The following is a 17,200-nucleotide window of genomic DNA, read 5'->3' as shown; positions in this document are numbered from 1 at the left end:
GTTAGGTGTCGTCTTGGTCTCAAAATGTGGACAGCATGATGAGGAGGACTGTTTTTAAATGCCAATTCTTATTAAACCAGGAAATGTATTGGTCTATTCATGGATCAAACACCTGTTGTGAATTTTGCCGTTAAGCTCTTTGTTAGAGAACAGCAAGTTGTGCCAAAAGTATTGAAACATTGAACAGTTGGACGTGTACATTCAAAAGTTTAGAGAAGGTTACGTTTCACCTATAAAGAGTGCATTTTAGGTTCATCTTGAAATTTCACCCACAAGCCAAAAATCCTTAACTTTTTGTGAGTGGTATTTCACAGCGCTGTACAGAGATTGCCATTACTTACAGGGAATCTGTCACCACAATTTAGAATTATTTTTTGCAGTAATTCACTAAGTAGTACTGCAGATAAAAAATGCAGATCACAATTTTTTATTTTCCTACTGTCCCCCATTTTTCTGCCGTCAGCATTTAAAGATGTGCAGAAATACATTGATGGGCCAGTCGTCTGTACTATGGGGCAGTAGTAAGATAAAAATGGCAATCTGGACTTCTTATGTATAGCACTACTCATGTATTACATCATATGGTAGTCCAGAATCATGGTGACAGATTCTTTTTAAGTGGTAAGGCACACTAGATCTTAAGCAGGTGCTCTGCAGAAGTATTCTTCAGTCTTTCTTAGGCTACTTTCACCTATGCGTTTTGCATTCCAGTTTTGAGATCCAGCAGATGATCTGAAAACCAGAGCAAAACCCTTCAGTTCAATTTAAAGGGATTGTGTTATCAGACAATGCAGGTGTGAACATAGCCTTATTTATGCAAAACTTCTATAGTAAATATGGTAAGCACAGGGCCGGTTCTAGGTGAAATTGGGCCCTGGGGCGAAAAACAATAAGGGCCCCCCCCCCCACCTCCAAATGCACATTTCTCCAGTCCAACTGGCTCCAAACCAGGGTGGGCTAGTACACTGGCACGGGTGAGATGGTGCCTGGGATGGATCCGATCCAGTTTAATCAACCAACCTAACAGTAACTGGTTGATTAAACTGGATCGGATCCTTCCCAGGCACCATCTCACCCATTCCAGTGCCAGTAAACTAGCCCGCCCTGGTTCTGTTTGGACAGTTGGACTGGAGAAATGTGCATTTGGGGGTGTGAGGGGGCCAGTTACTGGTAGGTTGGTTGATTAAACTGGGTCGGATCCATCCCAGGCACCATCTCGCCCGTCCCAGTGCCAGTATACTAGCCCGCCCTGGTTCTGTTTGGACAGTTGGACTGGAGAAATGTGCATGGGGGGGGGGGGGGCAGTTACTGGTAACTGCCCCCCCTCCCAAATGCACATTTCTCCAGTCCAACTGACTCCAAACAGAAGCAGGGCCGCAGGGCGGGCTAGTAGTACACTGGGACGCAGGGGTCAAGTCCTGGGAAAAAAAGTGTGGGAACTCACCCAAGATCCACTGCAACCCCCCCCCCCCCCCTCCAAAAAATAAAAAAGCACAGAAAATCTAGCATGCTGTAATTTGTGTCGCTGCGGACTAAAAATAAAATAAAATAAAAAAACACTTTTAGAAAAGTTTGTCCTGGGATTCGAACTCATGATCTCTACACACATTACAGGCAAGGCATTTACCCTCACAGCCATAAAAGCTGTTGAGGTAGTTGCTTAAAAAAAAAAAAACTAAGACTTCTACTTATACCTAGTGTACTGATACCTAGTGTACAACCATACACATGACAGCTGCCCCAACACACCCAGCTCTGCTACATCCATACACAGTGGGCAGCTGTCATGTGTATGGTTGTACACTAGGTATCTGTAAACTAGGTATCAGTAGAAGTCTTATAAAAAAATAAAAAAAAACACTTTTAGAAAAGTTTGTCTTGGGATTCGAACTCATGACCTCTACACATCAGAGGCAAGGCATTTACCCTCACAGCCATAAAAGCTGTCTAGGTAGCTGCTTAAAAAAAATAATAATAAGACCTCTACTTATACCTAGTGTACTGATACCTAGTGTACAACCATACACATGACAGCTGCCCCAACACACCCAGCTCTGCTACATCCATACACAGTGGGCAGCTGTCATGTGTATGGTTGTACACTAGGTATCAGTACACTAGGTATAAGTAGAGGTCTTATTATTATTTTTTTTAAGCAACTACCTTGACAGCTTTGATGGCTGTGAGGGTAAATGCCTTGCTCTGATGTGTAGAGGTCGTGAGTTCGAATCCCAGGACAAACTTTTCTAAAAGTTCGTAGTGAAGGAGATGATGTCATTAGGGGGCGGGGTGCCATGAGAGGAGTCGCAGGCAGCGGCACCGCACAGACTGAAGCCGCCCCTCCTCCCCTAGCCTGCCCTGCACAGTCTCCCCCTGTGAATCTGATTCAGCCGTGTTCTCCTGGCTTGAGGCTGAAAGGGAACGGCGTTCCTGCCATGAAAAAAGTGCAGGAACGCCGTTCCCATGCGTTCCCCCTCCACTCGACCCCTGCTGGGACGGCCCGGACGGGTGAGATGGTGCCTGGGACTAAGTAAGTCAGTGAGTGGGAAACTGGGAATGGATGGGTCATCATGGATCCGATCCAGTATAATTAACAACAAAACAATATAACCAATGAACCTACCAGACAGTCAGTGGAAGTTTGGAACTTGGCTGGGGGCTGGCTGCCTTCTGACTGTGGGCGGCGGGCCTTCCCTGACGCTGCTGGCAGTCAGACTAGGCTCTGGGCTGTGGCTGGCTGCCAATGGCGCTTGCTTGCTTTGCTTTAAGTTCACTCCAAGTTCTCTGCTCTGGGCGGGGGGCGGAGCCTGTGGCAACGTACGTCAGCCAGACGCTAGACGTGCCTGCCTGTGCCGTGCATGCCGCTGCTCCAGTCTCGAATCTCTTAAAGAGACAAGCAGCGCAGTGCAGGCACAGTCAGCAGGGGGCCCCTCCACTCCAGACTACTCCAGCCCAGTTAGTTTTAATTACTACGGCGCCGGCCCGTCTCCAGACCACACAGGCACACAATACCCCTTGCCTATATGGTAGCGCCGGCCCTGGGTAAGCAGTGCTTTCTATGTGTATGAGAAGCATTTGCTCATATATAACCTTCTACAGTACAATGCAGATGAGTGAGTTTTTTTTTTTTTTTTTTGGTTATAAAGATATCAGTGGAGACTATTGTGGGGTGGAGCTGAAATACTGCTACCCAATATTTTTTCTGAGCCACCAGTAGGGGGATTTAACTTTTTAGAAATTGTTGATTGAGTTTAAAGGGGTTATCCAGGAATTAGATATTGCTAACCTATCTTCAGGATAGGTCCATCAGTATCAGAACGGTGGAGGTCTGACACCGAGCACCCCTGTTGACCAGCTGTACGAAGAGGCCACTGCACTTACCAGAGCTCCAGTGAGCGCTGCGGTCTCTTCACAGCTTACCAAGCACAGTGACGTACAATGTATAGTGGCTGTATTTGGTATTGCACCTCAGCTCTTTCACTGGAATAGAACTGAGCTGCGCCTAGGCCCTAGGCCATGTGGCTGATGTGCATTGACATCACTGGCCTAAACACTCATGGATGCGTTGTGGCCTCTTTAAACAGCTGATCTGCTGGGGGGCTGGGTGTCGGACCCCTGCTGAAGAGATATTGATGACCCATCCTGAGGATAGGCCATTTATATCAAATTCCTGCGGTAGTAGTACAGGGCACTGCCACTAGGCGCCCCATGCAGTCAGGAGCAAGACTGTTACTGCAATAAACAACAGAGATCAGAGAAAATTCTGAGCTCTGTGGTTTAACTCTTTGTGTGCCACAATCAACTTGCAGTCATGAAAGTACACTAATATATAAGTGCAGAAATAATGATCACAAATCTAATTATAGGTTTGAAAAATGTTAATAGCAATTGAAATTAAACATGAAAAAGTTTTTAGTTTTTTTTTATCAAGCATACAGAAAAATTTCATGTGTGACATGTGTATATATAATTAACAACAGAGATGCACATATTGTGTATCACTATAAATGCACATTACATGATTAAGCACTTTGCCTTTTCATCAAATATAAATTATACCTATAAAGGGAACCAACCGCCATGATTAAGAAGCACTGCACTTAGACCTAAAACATGTATCCGATTTCCTTTTTATCTGTGGACGTGTCATGGATTGCTAATAAAGTCATGGACATCCTGGAGTCTATTTGCGGTCCGCAGAACAGGCGCGGGGCACACACAGTCGTGTGAATGAGCATTAACCAAAAGAAAGTGCAGCCAGTCCTGCAAAAATCAAGGCTGTATATAATCATTTTGTTGACCACTTTATCATGTACTGTGTGAAGGGAAGCAGGGGATTTGTAGATGTAAGGGCTCATGCACACGAACGTGTTTTAATTCCGTGTCCGTTCCGTTTTTTTTTTGCGGACCGTATGCGGAACCATTCACTTCAATGGGTCTGCAAAAAAAGTGAAGTTACTCTGTGTGCATTCCGTTTCCATGTCCGTATTTCCGTTCCACAAAGAAATAGAACATGTCCTATTATTGTCCACATTATGGACAAGGATAGTACTATTCTATAAAGGGCCAGCTGTTCCGTTCCCCAAAAACGGAATGCACACGGATGTCAGCCCTAACTATGAATTTACGCCCTGTCTGACAAATGTTTTAAAATATGGTGTGCAGACAAGAACTTTATATATGGGGCTCCTGTGCTCCTTTTTCCAACATATGAATGATTTGAGAAAATTTGTCGAGTCCCGCAATCTGCAGACGGCATATTATAGAGCAGGAGGAGCTGAGATCTACTTTTATGGGAAAAGATTCAGTATAAGGCCTCATGCACACGACCGTTGTTTTGGTCCGCATCCGAGCCGCAGTATTTGTGGCTTGGATGTGGACCTGTTCACTTCAATGGGGCCGCAAAAGATGCGGACAGCACTCCGTGTGCTGTCCTCATCTGTTGCTCCGTTCCGTGGTCCGCAAAAAAAAAAAATATAATATATATATATATATATATATACATATACACACACAACTCGCCCTGAAATATAAAAAGCCCTTATATGGCTATATCAGCTAAAAAATAAAATTCATGCGTCCTGCTAGATGTGGATTTAAAAAACAAAACCATCACCAAAATTGGTTGCTCCTGAAGAGGTTTAAGAGGCAATGTGCAGGCCACCACATCTCATATGTGTGCATTTGGAAACAGATTGTCTTCCTGAGAGCATCTCTTTTAATGCACTGCACTTGAGAAGTCAGAACATTTTGCTTTTGTGTATTTCTCTGTGTAAAGAGGTTGGCCAGTTTTGTCGAATATACCCTAAATGGCCATACAGTCCACGTTGTGCAACAATAGACTAAAAGCATGCTTTTTACTTGTCTGAACTGCTGTTAAGAAAACCCTTGGCTGCCCATCCATGGGCTAAGTAACAGCGCAGTACAGCAGGGAAGTGACATGGCGGCGGCAGTGATGTGCCGTCCATGGCTGCATCCTCTTCTGCTCAGGTGCTAGACTGGGTCAGCCTTAAAGGGAACTGCCCTATCTGACAGCAGGATATGATAAGAGAAGCTCTGTGATATAGGTATATAGGAGCAGGATTTCCGACAGCAGAGTAAATCCTGACAGGACTCCTAGAAGAGACACTGAGAGTCCTGCTTACCCCTCCCACAGCCAGTGATTGACAGCTTTCTGTGTACACCCACTGATAAAGGGTCAGTGTGTGACTTGAGTGATCAGGAACCCTCCTAGGAGTCCTGTCAGGATTTTCACTCAGAATTCCTCCCCCAAATCATATAAACCTGGGGTGCACAACATTTTTTGGTCTGGGGGCCGCATACAATTTTTTGGTCTGGGGGCCGCATTGTTACATCACTATTTAAAGGGGCCACCAAAAAAAATAAAGTTAATCAGTGGTCATCATTCAGTTCATTTCATTATCGGTAGCATGTTCCTGATTACACAGGGAGATGTGCTGACGATTATCTGATAAAATATGTAAATCGGCCAACAAACTGATGAGGGGCACGATTATACCGGCCAGATATCGGGAATGAGCGTTCCTATGAACATTTGTTCCCAGTAATTGTCCTGAATATCGTGCAGTGTAACGTAGAGATTTCCCGATAAAAAATGATTTTTAACATGTGTCTACTTTCCTGCTGCCTCCATCTTCTGGTCCCAGCAGTGTTTACATCTGGCTGGCTATGGGCATAGTCACATGTACCTCTCCAGCCAATGACTGGCTTCAGAGGTGATGTGGCCACAAGCAGCATTTCACCGCTGGACTCATTTAATGGCGAGATGCTCCGGTATCGGAAGATGGAGACAGCGAGAGAAACATGCAGCAGTAAAGTATGGATCTTCTGTGTCAGGGACCATGCTGCAGGAATTTTTACTGAGCACATTTCCTTCCTGGCTCCTATTAACAAAGAAGCACGTTCCCTCACTGCAGACAACGGCGTTCACTGATTATTACCACCTCCTGCCCCCAGTTATAGGGGCCCTGTTATAACCAGTAAGCACATTCCCTCACTGCAGAGGATGGCGCTCACTGATTATTACCACCTCCTGCCGCCAGTTATAGGGGCCCTGTTATAACCAGTAAGCACGTTCCCTCACTGCAGAGGATGGCGCTCACTGATTATTACCACCTCCTGCCGCCAGTTATAGGGGCCCTGCTATAACCAGTAAGCACTTTCCCTCATTGCAGACGATGGCGCTCACTGATTACCACCTCCTGCCGCCAGTTATAGGGGCCCTGTTATAACCAGTAAGCACGTTCCCTCACTGCAGAGGATGGCGCTCACTGATTATTACCACCTCCTGCCGCCAGTTATAGGGGCCCTGCTATAACCAGTAAGCACTTTCCCTCATTGCAGACGATGGCGCTCACTGATTACCACCTCCTGCCGCCAGTTATAGGGGCCCTGTTATAACCAGTAAGCACGTTCCCTCACTGCAGAGGATGGCGCTCACTGATTATTACCACCTCCTGCCGCCAGTTATAGGGGCCCTGCTATAACCAGTAAGCACTTTCCCTCATTGCAGACGATGGCGCTCACTGATTACCACCTCCTGCCGCCAGTTATAGGGGCCCTGTTATAACCAGTAAGCACGTTCCCTCACTGCAGAGGATGGCGCTCACTGATTATTACCACCTCCTGCCGCCAGTTATAGGGGCCCTGCTATAACCAGTAAGCACTTTCCCTCATTGCAGACGATGGCGCTCACTGATTACCACCTCCTGCCGCCAGTTATAGGGGCCCTGTTATAACCAGTAAGCACGTTCCCTCACTGCAGAGGATGGCGCTCACTGATTATTACCACCTCCTGCCGCCAGTTATAGGGGCCCTGCTATAACCAGTAAGCACTTTCCCTCATTGCAGACGATGGCGCTCACTGATTACCACCTCCTGCCGCCAGTTATAGGGGCCCTGTTATAACCAGTAAGCACGTTCCCTCACTGCAGAGGATGGCACTCGCTGATTATTACCACCTCCTGCCCCCAGTTATAGGGGCCCTGCATTAACCAGTAAGCACTTTCCCTCACTGCAGAGGATGGCGCTCACTGATTATTACCACCTCCTGCCCCCAGTTATAGGGGCCCTGCTATAAACAGTAAGCACTTTCCCTCATTGCAGAGGATGGCACTCGCTGATTACCGCCTCCTGCCCCTAGTTATAGGGGCCCTGCAATAACCAGTAAGCACTTTTCCTCACTGCAGAGGATGGCGCTCACTGATTATTACCACCTCCTGCCGCCAGTTATAGGGGCCCTGCTATAAACAGTAAGCACTTTCCCTCATTGCAGAGGATGGCACTCGCTGATTATTACCACCTCCTGCCCCTAGTTATAGGGGCCCTGCTATAACCAGTAAGCACTTTCCCTCACTGCAGAGGATGGCGCTCACTGATTACCACCTCCTGCCGCCAGTTATAGGGGCCCTGCTATAAACAGTAAGCACTTTCCCTCATTGCAGAGGATGGCACTCGCTGATTATTACCACCTCCTGCCCCTAGTTATAGGGGCCCTGCAATAACCAGTAAGCACTTTTCCTCACTGCAGAGGACAGCACTCGCTGGTTCTTACCGCCTCCTGCACCCAGTTATAGGGGCCCTGCAATAACCAGTAAGCACTTTCCCTGAGGGCTCACACACATGGCCATTGTTTTGGTCCGCATTTGATCCGCATTTTTTGCGGCTCGGATGTGGACCCATTCACTTCAATGTGGCCACAAAAGATGCAGACAGTACTCTGTTTGTCGTCCGCATCTGTTACTCCGTTCCGCAAAATGCAGAACACACGTATCTGGGATTTGAGGACCGCAAAACACAGCACGGTTGTGTGTATGGGGCCCTACTAGTGGGGAACGCACTTATTGGTTAACCCTTTAATGACCAGGCCTGAAAAGGCCTTCATTGCCAGCCACAGTTTTGTTATTTAGCACATGTGGTTCAAACACTTGTAACTTTTTTATTTGTTGGACAATTTTTTAAGTTTTGTTAGGGGAAAACTACACATTTTTTAAAGTCATTTTTATTCCATCTATAGCTCATTATTGAAATATGAAAATGATTATAATTAGTTTCCTATATGTGTTGGATCGTTTTATTGTATAATATGTATAGTTTCACATGAATGAGGTGATAATTGTATTGATTTTGGTTGGTGTGGGCTTCTTTCTGTTATTTATTTTAATATTTCCTCCTTTTTTTTTTTTTTTTAAAGGGCTTCTGTCAGCCTACTAAACCGTTATTTTTATTTTTTTTTGGTTAACAATAATCCCTACACTGCGAGCTCCCTATACATAAGCTAAATATTCAATTTGGTTCAGTAGATTTAGTTAAAAAGCTATTTTTATAATATGTAAATTACCTTGCTACCAGCAAGTAGGGCGGCTACTTGCTGGTAGCAGCCTCATCCTCCGCTCCTAATGACGCCCCCTCCGCTGTGTGATTGACAGGGCCAGGGAACGGAATCGTTCTCTGCTGGCCCTGTTTGAATTCAAAATATCGCGCCTGCGCCGTACCTGTCTTTAATCGGCGCAGGCGCACTGAGAGGCTCTCTCGGCCGCTCCATCCTCAATGCGCCTGCGCCGATGACGTCACATCTACACCCGGCGCAGGCGCATTGAGGATGGAGCGGCCGAGAGAGCGGCCGCCTCTCAGTGCGCCTGCGCTGATTAAAGACAGGTACGGCGCAGGTGCAATATTTTGAATTCAAACAGGGCCAGCAGAGAACGATTCCGTTCCCTGGCCCTGTCAATCACACAGCGGAGGGGGCGTCATTAGGAGCGGAGGATGCGGCGCTCTGCTGGCCCTGTTTGAATTCAAAATATCGCGCATGCGCCGTACCTGTCTTTAATCGGCGCAGGCGCACTGAGAGGCGACCGCTCTCTTGGCAGCTCCATCCTCAATGCGCCTGCGCCGATGACGTCACATCTACACCCGGCGCAGGCGCATTGAGGATGGAGCGGCCGAGAGAGCGGCCGCCTCTCAGTGCGCCTGCGCCGATTAAAGACAGGTACGGCGTAGGCGCGATATTTTGAATTCAAACATGGCCAGCAGAGAACGATTCCGTTCCCTGGCCCTGTCAATCACACAGCGGAGGGGGCGTCATTAGGAGCGGAGGATGAGGCTGCTACCAGCAAGTAGCCGCCCTACTTGCTGGTAGCAAGGTAATTTACATATTATAAAAATAGCTTTTTAACTAAATCTACTGAACCAAAATGAATATTTAGCTTATGTATAGGGAGCTCGCAGTGTAGGGATTATTATTAACCAAAAAAAAACAAAACGGTTTATTGGGCTGACAGAAGCCCTTTAACTTATCTTTTTAAATATATTTCTGCTACAAAAAGACCTTTAGGGGGACACTTTTATATTTATTCTTTAATAATTTTTTATAATAATTTTATTCTTTATTTTTTAAATATTTTGGCACTTGTCCCCCAAGAGATCATAAAAAGACAATTTTATTTTTAACTTTTTCATTTTTTATTGTTTTCTTTTACTTATTTTATTTATTTTTTGCAAGAATTTTCTTTTCTTTTTTTAATGTTTTTGCAACAGGCTGAGGCTTTGTACAGGGCAGGGCTGATCAGGCCGGGTCTAAACATGCTCAGCGCGCCGCTCGCCTATCTGAGGAGAAGGCAGAAGCGCTGATAAGCCTCTTCTGCCTTCACCTTGGCTCCACCACTGTCACTGACTGCCGGGACCCATCCTGCACATGCTATAGTTCGGTAGCAGGAGCTATAATCCTGCAATTGTGCAGTGCGTCAGGCAGAAACGTGCGATCAGCTGTGTTTCTGCCCAGCAGGACAGGGGGGCCACAAACCCTGGCTCTGGGGACCGCACACGGCCTGGGGGTTGTGTATCCCTGATATAAACCTACATATCCGAGAGCTCAGGTTCTCAACCTCTACCATATTCCTGCTAGCCTAAATGGCGGCAAATATCCCCTGACAGGTTCACTTTAAAAAACAATATTGTTATAGCGTATTATGAGATGGCAGCAGATTGTCAATTCTAATACAATGGACACCAAGGACACCCGGGAGATAATGCTTGGATATATAGCAAGAACTGGAATGCTTTACATATTGTAGTCACCAGTTATCTATTCTTCGAGTGGTTTGTGATGGCATTTCACTTCTATATAAAGTACTTCTCTAATGTGCTTTTAGATCTTTGCAAAATGGTTACCATGGAAACCTGGTGACATATTTAAAATATTTTTTTCCCATAAATGCGCTTAACTTCAGACATGTAACAAACATTCTTTGTACATGACACACAATTCCTAGTAAATAATAGTTTTTGTCTTTATGCAGACTTTTGTAATTTATAATGATTTTTTTTGTCATGTTTTTTAGGAACTGCAGGAAGAAAGTATTTTGCCAAAAAAGAGACGCAGGCCTCCACCCCACCGAAAACCTTTGCCGGTCAAAAGAAAACTTGCACGTAAGAATTTATTGATGTTCAAAATGTGACCTCTAGAAAGTGCAGCCGTTCTTGACCACTGTTGACAACTTTAATGTATCATCATTTTGTTGTCAAAGGCTTAAAGGGGTTATCTCGTCCAAGATGGGAATAACCATAGGAAATGCCATCCAGGAGTGGGTGGAATTTCAGAAGCTTTTGAGCGGCTGGCCCTGCAGTGGTTCTGTAACTCTCAAAGCAGTGAATGGGAGCTATGCTGCTCCTGGTTTCTCGGGTGTTGCAGAAACAGCGTGCAATGGCTTGGTTTTGGGTGGCCCCAACACTACGCTGGGTCCCTGGACATAGTCGAGGTGTCACAACATGTTGCTGCTCTACGGAAGGGATGGTAAGGCTTGGTGCACTCCAATGGGAAATAAGTCCAGAGAGTCAGGGTCTGCAGTAAACCAGGATGCTTCTTTATTGGAGGAATTCAGGTGCAAAACAATACAGGTGAGGCATAGGGCTGGTTTCTCCAGTCTATTTTCTGGCAGAAAAAGGGTTTGATACTGAGGAAAGGCCTGAGCTAGCTGTCCCTCTCTCTCTTCAGAAGGCTGGTACCCTGGTCCAAAGCTGGTGATCCAGGGTCTGTGGCAGCATATCCCCATCTCAGTGTTTTCTTCTGGTCACTCAGTAGTCTGGCAGAGTCTCCTCCCTGGCAGATGAAGGGTTTGATGCTGAGGAAAGGCTTGAGCTAGCTGTCCCTCTCGCTTTCAGAAGGCTGGCATCCTGGTCAAGGGCCCACAGTCTGTAGCTCAGTATTCCGGGTGGCTCCTTGGTCACAGGGCTAGTGACCCATGGTCCGTGGCTCAGCGTCTTCTGGTCACTCATGCAGGCTGGCATGTCTCCCCTCCAATCACTGGTCCCTAACTGTAGCACACTAGGGACTCTGACTTCTCTCCTGATATACAGTTTCTAGCTAGACTAGTGCATTCTAGTGGGAGGGGTAGAGTGGAGAAACTCAGCACAAACAAATACATTGTTTCAACTCCCGTCTGGTATAGCCTTATATTAGAGCTTCACTGATACTCAATGGTAATTACACAGCAGTTTTTCCAGACAAAAAAAACTTTCCAGACATAACAACATAACTAAAACCAGACTGGTTTTGGTGGTAATCAAGCCTGGGTTTTCCCCTCCAAAACAGGGTGGTAAACAGGTCTGGGTTTTTAACTCCAAAACAGGGCCTTCTTTAAAGGGGTTCTGCCATCTTAGACAATGGGGGCATATCGCTAGAATATGCCCCCATTGTCTGATAGGTGAGCCGCACCTACAATGAGAACGGAGCGGGGAAATGAACAGAGGGCGTACTGCGCATGCGCAGCCGCCCTCCATTCATTTCTATGGGGCCACTGAAAATAGCCGAGCGCTGCCTCAGCTATTTTTGTCTGCCTCATAGAAATGAATGGGAGCAGGGACCGCACGCATGTGCGCAGTTCTATGGTAGCAGCGCTTGGTGGTGGACGGACCCCGGTAAATCCAGGGTCCTCCAGCCACAGCTCTTCCCGCTCCGTTCTCGTTGTAGGTGCGATCCCGCAGCTATCAGACAATGGGGGCATATCCTAGCGATATGCCCCCATTGTCTGAGATGGGAATACCCCTTTAAACCCTATGACAGCTGTGGAAAATTACAAGCTTCTCAAAGTCCTAACAGTATAAGTTAACCCTTTCAAGAGAAATAAAGTAAGAAGTTTTACCTTTGCATAGGGGATATAGGCAAATGTCCACAAATGTCAAAGTACTCCCTGCTCCAGGGCACTACAAACGTAGCTTTCTGTGCCACACTGTTGGCGTAGCTCCGATTCAGTGTTATGGTAGTTACCGAAACAGCACAGCACTGGGCACTCAGCCGTTTCCGTAACTCTTGCCTCCCTGGTCATTGATTACTGTCCTTATTCCCATCTCAGCCATGAAAGACCAAGATGGGACTACCACACATTAGATAAACGTTGTTGCGTTGCTCGAAATCTCTGATGCCCCATGAACATTCAAATTCATCTAAGTGAAATGTGCATCTAAATTTAGAGGAGGAGGTGAGGTATTTGGTAGAAGGGGAGAACAAAGGTTTAATATGCACATTCTCACCTTTGATTTTAGGCAGCATATTTTCCCTCTTCTCCCAGCAGCACGTTTTCCCCTCTCTCTTGGATGTGCTCATTGTGCTTAGCTTCCCATTCCTGTCTTGCTCTGATCACATGGATCCATGCCGAGCAAGGATTGAGCATACTCCTATGTGGCTGTGGTTGAATGTTCTGCTCAATCTTTATGGAGTCAGAAGGGTTTGGCACTGCCAGGGCCTCTCTAACAGTACTGTTATGTTTTTTCTTAACAGGCTATTTTGATGAATTTCATGGGAAATATTTGCCGTTTTGACTCTTGATATAACTATTCGTTATTTTTCTTACATTTTAGAAATGACAGAGGAGGAACAACTGGCTTTGGCAGTACAAATGAGTCAACAGGAGCAGGCAAAACCTGAAGGATACACCCAAGAAGAAGAGGATGAGCTGATAAAGAAAGCCATTGAAGAAAGTCTTCATGTAATTATACTGTACACAAGTTAAACATGTTTAAAGGGCATGAGTCAGAAGATTTGTACCTATGATACTGGCTGACCTGTTACATGTGCACTTGGCAGCTGAAGACATCTGTGTTGGTCCATTGTTCATATGTGCCCGCATTTCTGAGAAAAATTATGTTTTAATATATGTAAATGAGCCTCTAGGAGCAACGTGGACGTTGCTGTTACACCTAAAGGCTCAGCTCTCTCTGCAACTGCTGCGTCCTCTGCATTTGCAGAGGGAGCAGAGCCAAGTATGATGGAATCTGTGAACTTAATCAGTTAGGCTGGCTTGAACGCCATTATTTTCAGCCATCAGCTGTCCCCCCACTCCCACCCCATTCTCATATACACATGCAGGCTGAGCTATGCATGCGTTCTAAATAGGGAAAGTGAGCAAAAGGATAGAGCATGGGTTAGTTTCCTTTAACCCTTGTGAAAATGAAAAAATGTAGTTTTTTTGTTTTTGCACTTCAAGGCCTCTGCAAACCTGTAATGATGACTAAAAGATCCTAAAAATGGAGGCCAAAACCACAATGTCCATCTTTATTTCTGAGGCCGGTATTTGAGTCAAAAGCTACATATAGGACCATGCTAGGAAGCGACATGTTTCTTCTTGAATAGAGATGAGGGAACTTCTGTTTTAAGTTCGGCGTCTAAAGTTCGGGTTTGGATTAGCGGAGAATCCCGATCTGGAACCGGATATGGATTCTGACTTCCGTTGTGGTCCGTGGTAGCGGAATCAATAATGGCCGATTATTGATTCCGCTACCACGGACCACAACGGAAGTCAGAATCCATATCCGGTTCCAGATCGGGATTCTCCGCTAATCCAAACCCGAACTTTAGACGCCGAACTTAAAACAGAAGTTCGCTCATCTCTATTCTTGAAGCTGCAGCAGCTCTCCACCCACGGCTTAGCTCCATTCAATAGCTAAGCCACGAGGTCCATAGCCTGTAAAGTGAACAACCCCGGCAGAAACCAGCGTGGATTTTGACAGTGACAAAATCCGCTGTGTGAACAGCTCCAAAGGGCACAGGCAAGTTGTGTTCACTCGCAGCTTGTATTTGTATTGTGGTCTATGATTGCAAAGATTTGCAACCTTGGACCAAAATTGGTTCTTTGCAACAGTCTCATTCACAATATGTAGCCCCAGCCCAAAGCTTACAGAGCATTGCCTAGTCTAGGTAGTGTTTTATTCACCTTCTGACAGCAAGCAGGGATCTTACAAGTGGCCATGTATTGAAAGACAAATAACACAAAGCAGGTTGGAAAGTCACATACTGTAGTAATGTACAATTGTCAGTAAATCCCTTTAACTATTTTTAATTAGCATGTCCGACTCATGCTGTACCTTTCTTTTCAGAGCTGTCAAGTTCCTGATATTCTCGTTAGTGCCACAAAAGATGAGTTAACCAGTGGAGCATCTTCAAGTCATGAATACTGTGAAAAAGAACCACATTCCTCCAAGGAGTCTAAACCTTCAGGTGAAATCTCAGCAAAAAGCCCAGTTGTGCGTTTGCAACGTTTAAGTCAAGATATTGTGGAAAGCTCGAGTGTCATCTTGTCTCCTAACTGCAAGGATCCTATTTCATGCATTGAAAACTGTCTACAGTCTGCTCTGTCTCCATGTACCAGTAGCAACTTTGTAAAAGCCTCCCCTGCTAAAGAACTTGCATTAAGCCCCGTTTTTCCAAAGAAGTCCCCACGTCCATGCAAACTGATTCCTTGCAGACTGTTTCAGGAAATAAGCCCAAGTGTTGACAGGCCAGTAGATGACCTAGATGACCAATGCACACACTGCTCAGAGAGTCCCCAGATAGACTCCTTGTCTATGTTGCCTACCTCATGCTCCCAAGGAGAAAGTTTATATCAAAATGACTGCGGGAAGACAGAGACTTTTCATACTGACAAAGCCAAAAAATTGGACTGTGAGAAGGGCATTGAAAGCTCTGATTGTAGGGCAGGCAAGACGAATCAAAGTGGAGGCACGGTTCACTATTACTGGGGTGTTCCCTTCTGCCCGAAAGGTGTGGATCCTAGTGAATACACCAAAGTCATACTATGCCAACTTGAAGTGTACCAGAAGAGCTTGAAAAGTGCTCAGAGACAACTTTTGCACAAAATGGATTATGGCCAACCGATCCATCTTACAGCTTCAAGTCGAAAATATTTCAAAGAGGACACTCAAGGCAGCGTCAGCCAAGAAGATACCGAGGAGTGCGTAGCTGAGGACGACACACAGAAACCTGACGAAGATGAGACAGAGCGTGATGATAATTCTGACAGCCAAGAAACACAGTACCTATCAAGTAAAAGGCAGAAGATTTCTCAGAGTCTGGCACAGACGGGCCTGGAAAATGACCATTGCTCTTCATCTCAGGATGAGAACGATAGCGTGAAGGTAGGAGATCTGGGGTCACACAATACTATAAATGTCTGTTTGATAATGACACTCTTTGTCAGGAAAAGTATAATTCTGGTTTCCACGTCTTTTCCGTGCCAAGTTATTGGCCAAAACAAATGATGATATCCAAAGAAAAAAATAGTTTTTTTTCCTGTAAATTTATAATCCTAAAAATCTACTCCTGACTTCAGCTTAGAAATAAATAAAAAAATCTAAAATAGCTGCAGTTTGTGAACAAGTTTTATTGAGGGGAAAAAAAAGAACCTTGTTCATGTGCATTTTAGCAAATGGATTAGCAGTCTTTGTCTATGACACTGGTTGATCATCCCAGAAGTGGGGAGATTGGCCAGTATCACCTTTTGGCAGTGACTCTAGGCAGCTGTCAAACTTATTCTGGCACACCGAGCACAGCTCTTGCTGAAATTATTAATTAGGGATTCTGCAGGGCAACTAATATAAATTGCCAGGAAATAGTCTCATATTATACTGGTCATAGATATACCAACATTTTATTTATGTGGTGATGTTTTCTGACATGCCCATGGTGACCATCAGGCTGTCCTCCCTGACATCTGCCGACAGGAAGATATAGGGATTGAACAGGCTAATAAGAAATAACATGCCCACTGAGCTGACCTGATCAGGCAGAAAGCAGGGAATGTTTTAGTCACCTGGAAAAATTTCTGCATCTCCTGCACTGTAGTTTGGGTGCACCAGCCACTTTCTATTGCTGTTCTGCATGGTGTCTAGCCACATGTGGCCACTACAGACAATCACTGTCTATTCATTGGCTGCAGTGTGACTCACATGTTTGCTGCAACTGTGACACGTTAATCCATTTTTCTCTTACTTTTTTCCATTGGGGGACACAGACCATGGGTATAGCTTAGAGGTATTAGTAGGAGGGACACTATGCAAATACAAAAGAGCTCCTCCTCCTCGGGCTATACCCCCCGACTCCACCAGGAGAAGCTCAGTCTTTGCTTAGTGTCTGGTGAAGGAGGTTGACACTCTCTGATTCTACTCCTTTTTGTTATTTTTATTCTAGATGGGGACTCAGGTCGGCATGGCGCCTTCCTTGTCCCCCGTGGAGTGCCCGCCGCCGTCTTTGGGACGTTGCCTGGCTACCTCCATTTCCCCCCAAGAAGATAAGTGGATCCGGGCTCGACCTGTTAGCTCCGGCATCCCACCAGCTCCTGGGTCACCTGCTGCTGCCCTCCATCCATAGCACTGCACTCCTGGAGTCAGACGTCTGAAGAGGTGAACCCTG

At 45.8% G+C, this 17,200-nt stretch overlaps 1 protein-coding gene across 1 annotated transcript in view; it reads left to right on the top strand.

Moving 5' to 3' along the window:
• Nucleotides 1-17,200, top strand: part of LOC122925892 (BRCA1-A complex subunit RAP80-like) — a 75,373-nt gene that overhangs the window by 29,091 nt on the left and 29,082 nt on the right. The window contains exons 3-5 of the mRNA XM_044277237.1: nucleotides 10,860-10,947; nucleotides 13,375-13,502; nucleotides 14,890-15,927. Of these exons, the coding sequence (XP_044133172.1) occupies nucleotides 10,860-10,947; nucleotides 13,375-13,502; nucleotides 14,890-15,927 (1,254 nt within the window). The remainder of the gene's footprint in view (nucleotides 1-10,859; nucleotides 10,948-13,374; nucleotides 13,503-14,889; nucleotides 15,928-17,200) is intronic.

Source organism: Bufo gargarizans, chromosome 2 (genome assembly GCF_014858855.1).
Source record: "Bufo gargarizans isolate SCDJY-AF-19 chromosome 2, ASM1485885v1, whole genome shotgun sequence".
NCBI lineage: Eukaryota > Metazoa > Chordata > Amphibia > Anura > Bufonidae > Bufo > Bufo gargarizans.
This window is presented reverse-complemented; position numbering and strand designations above follow the sequence as displayed.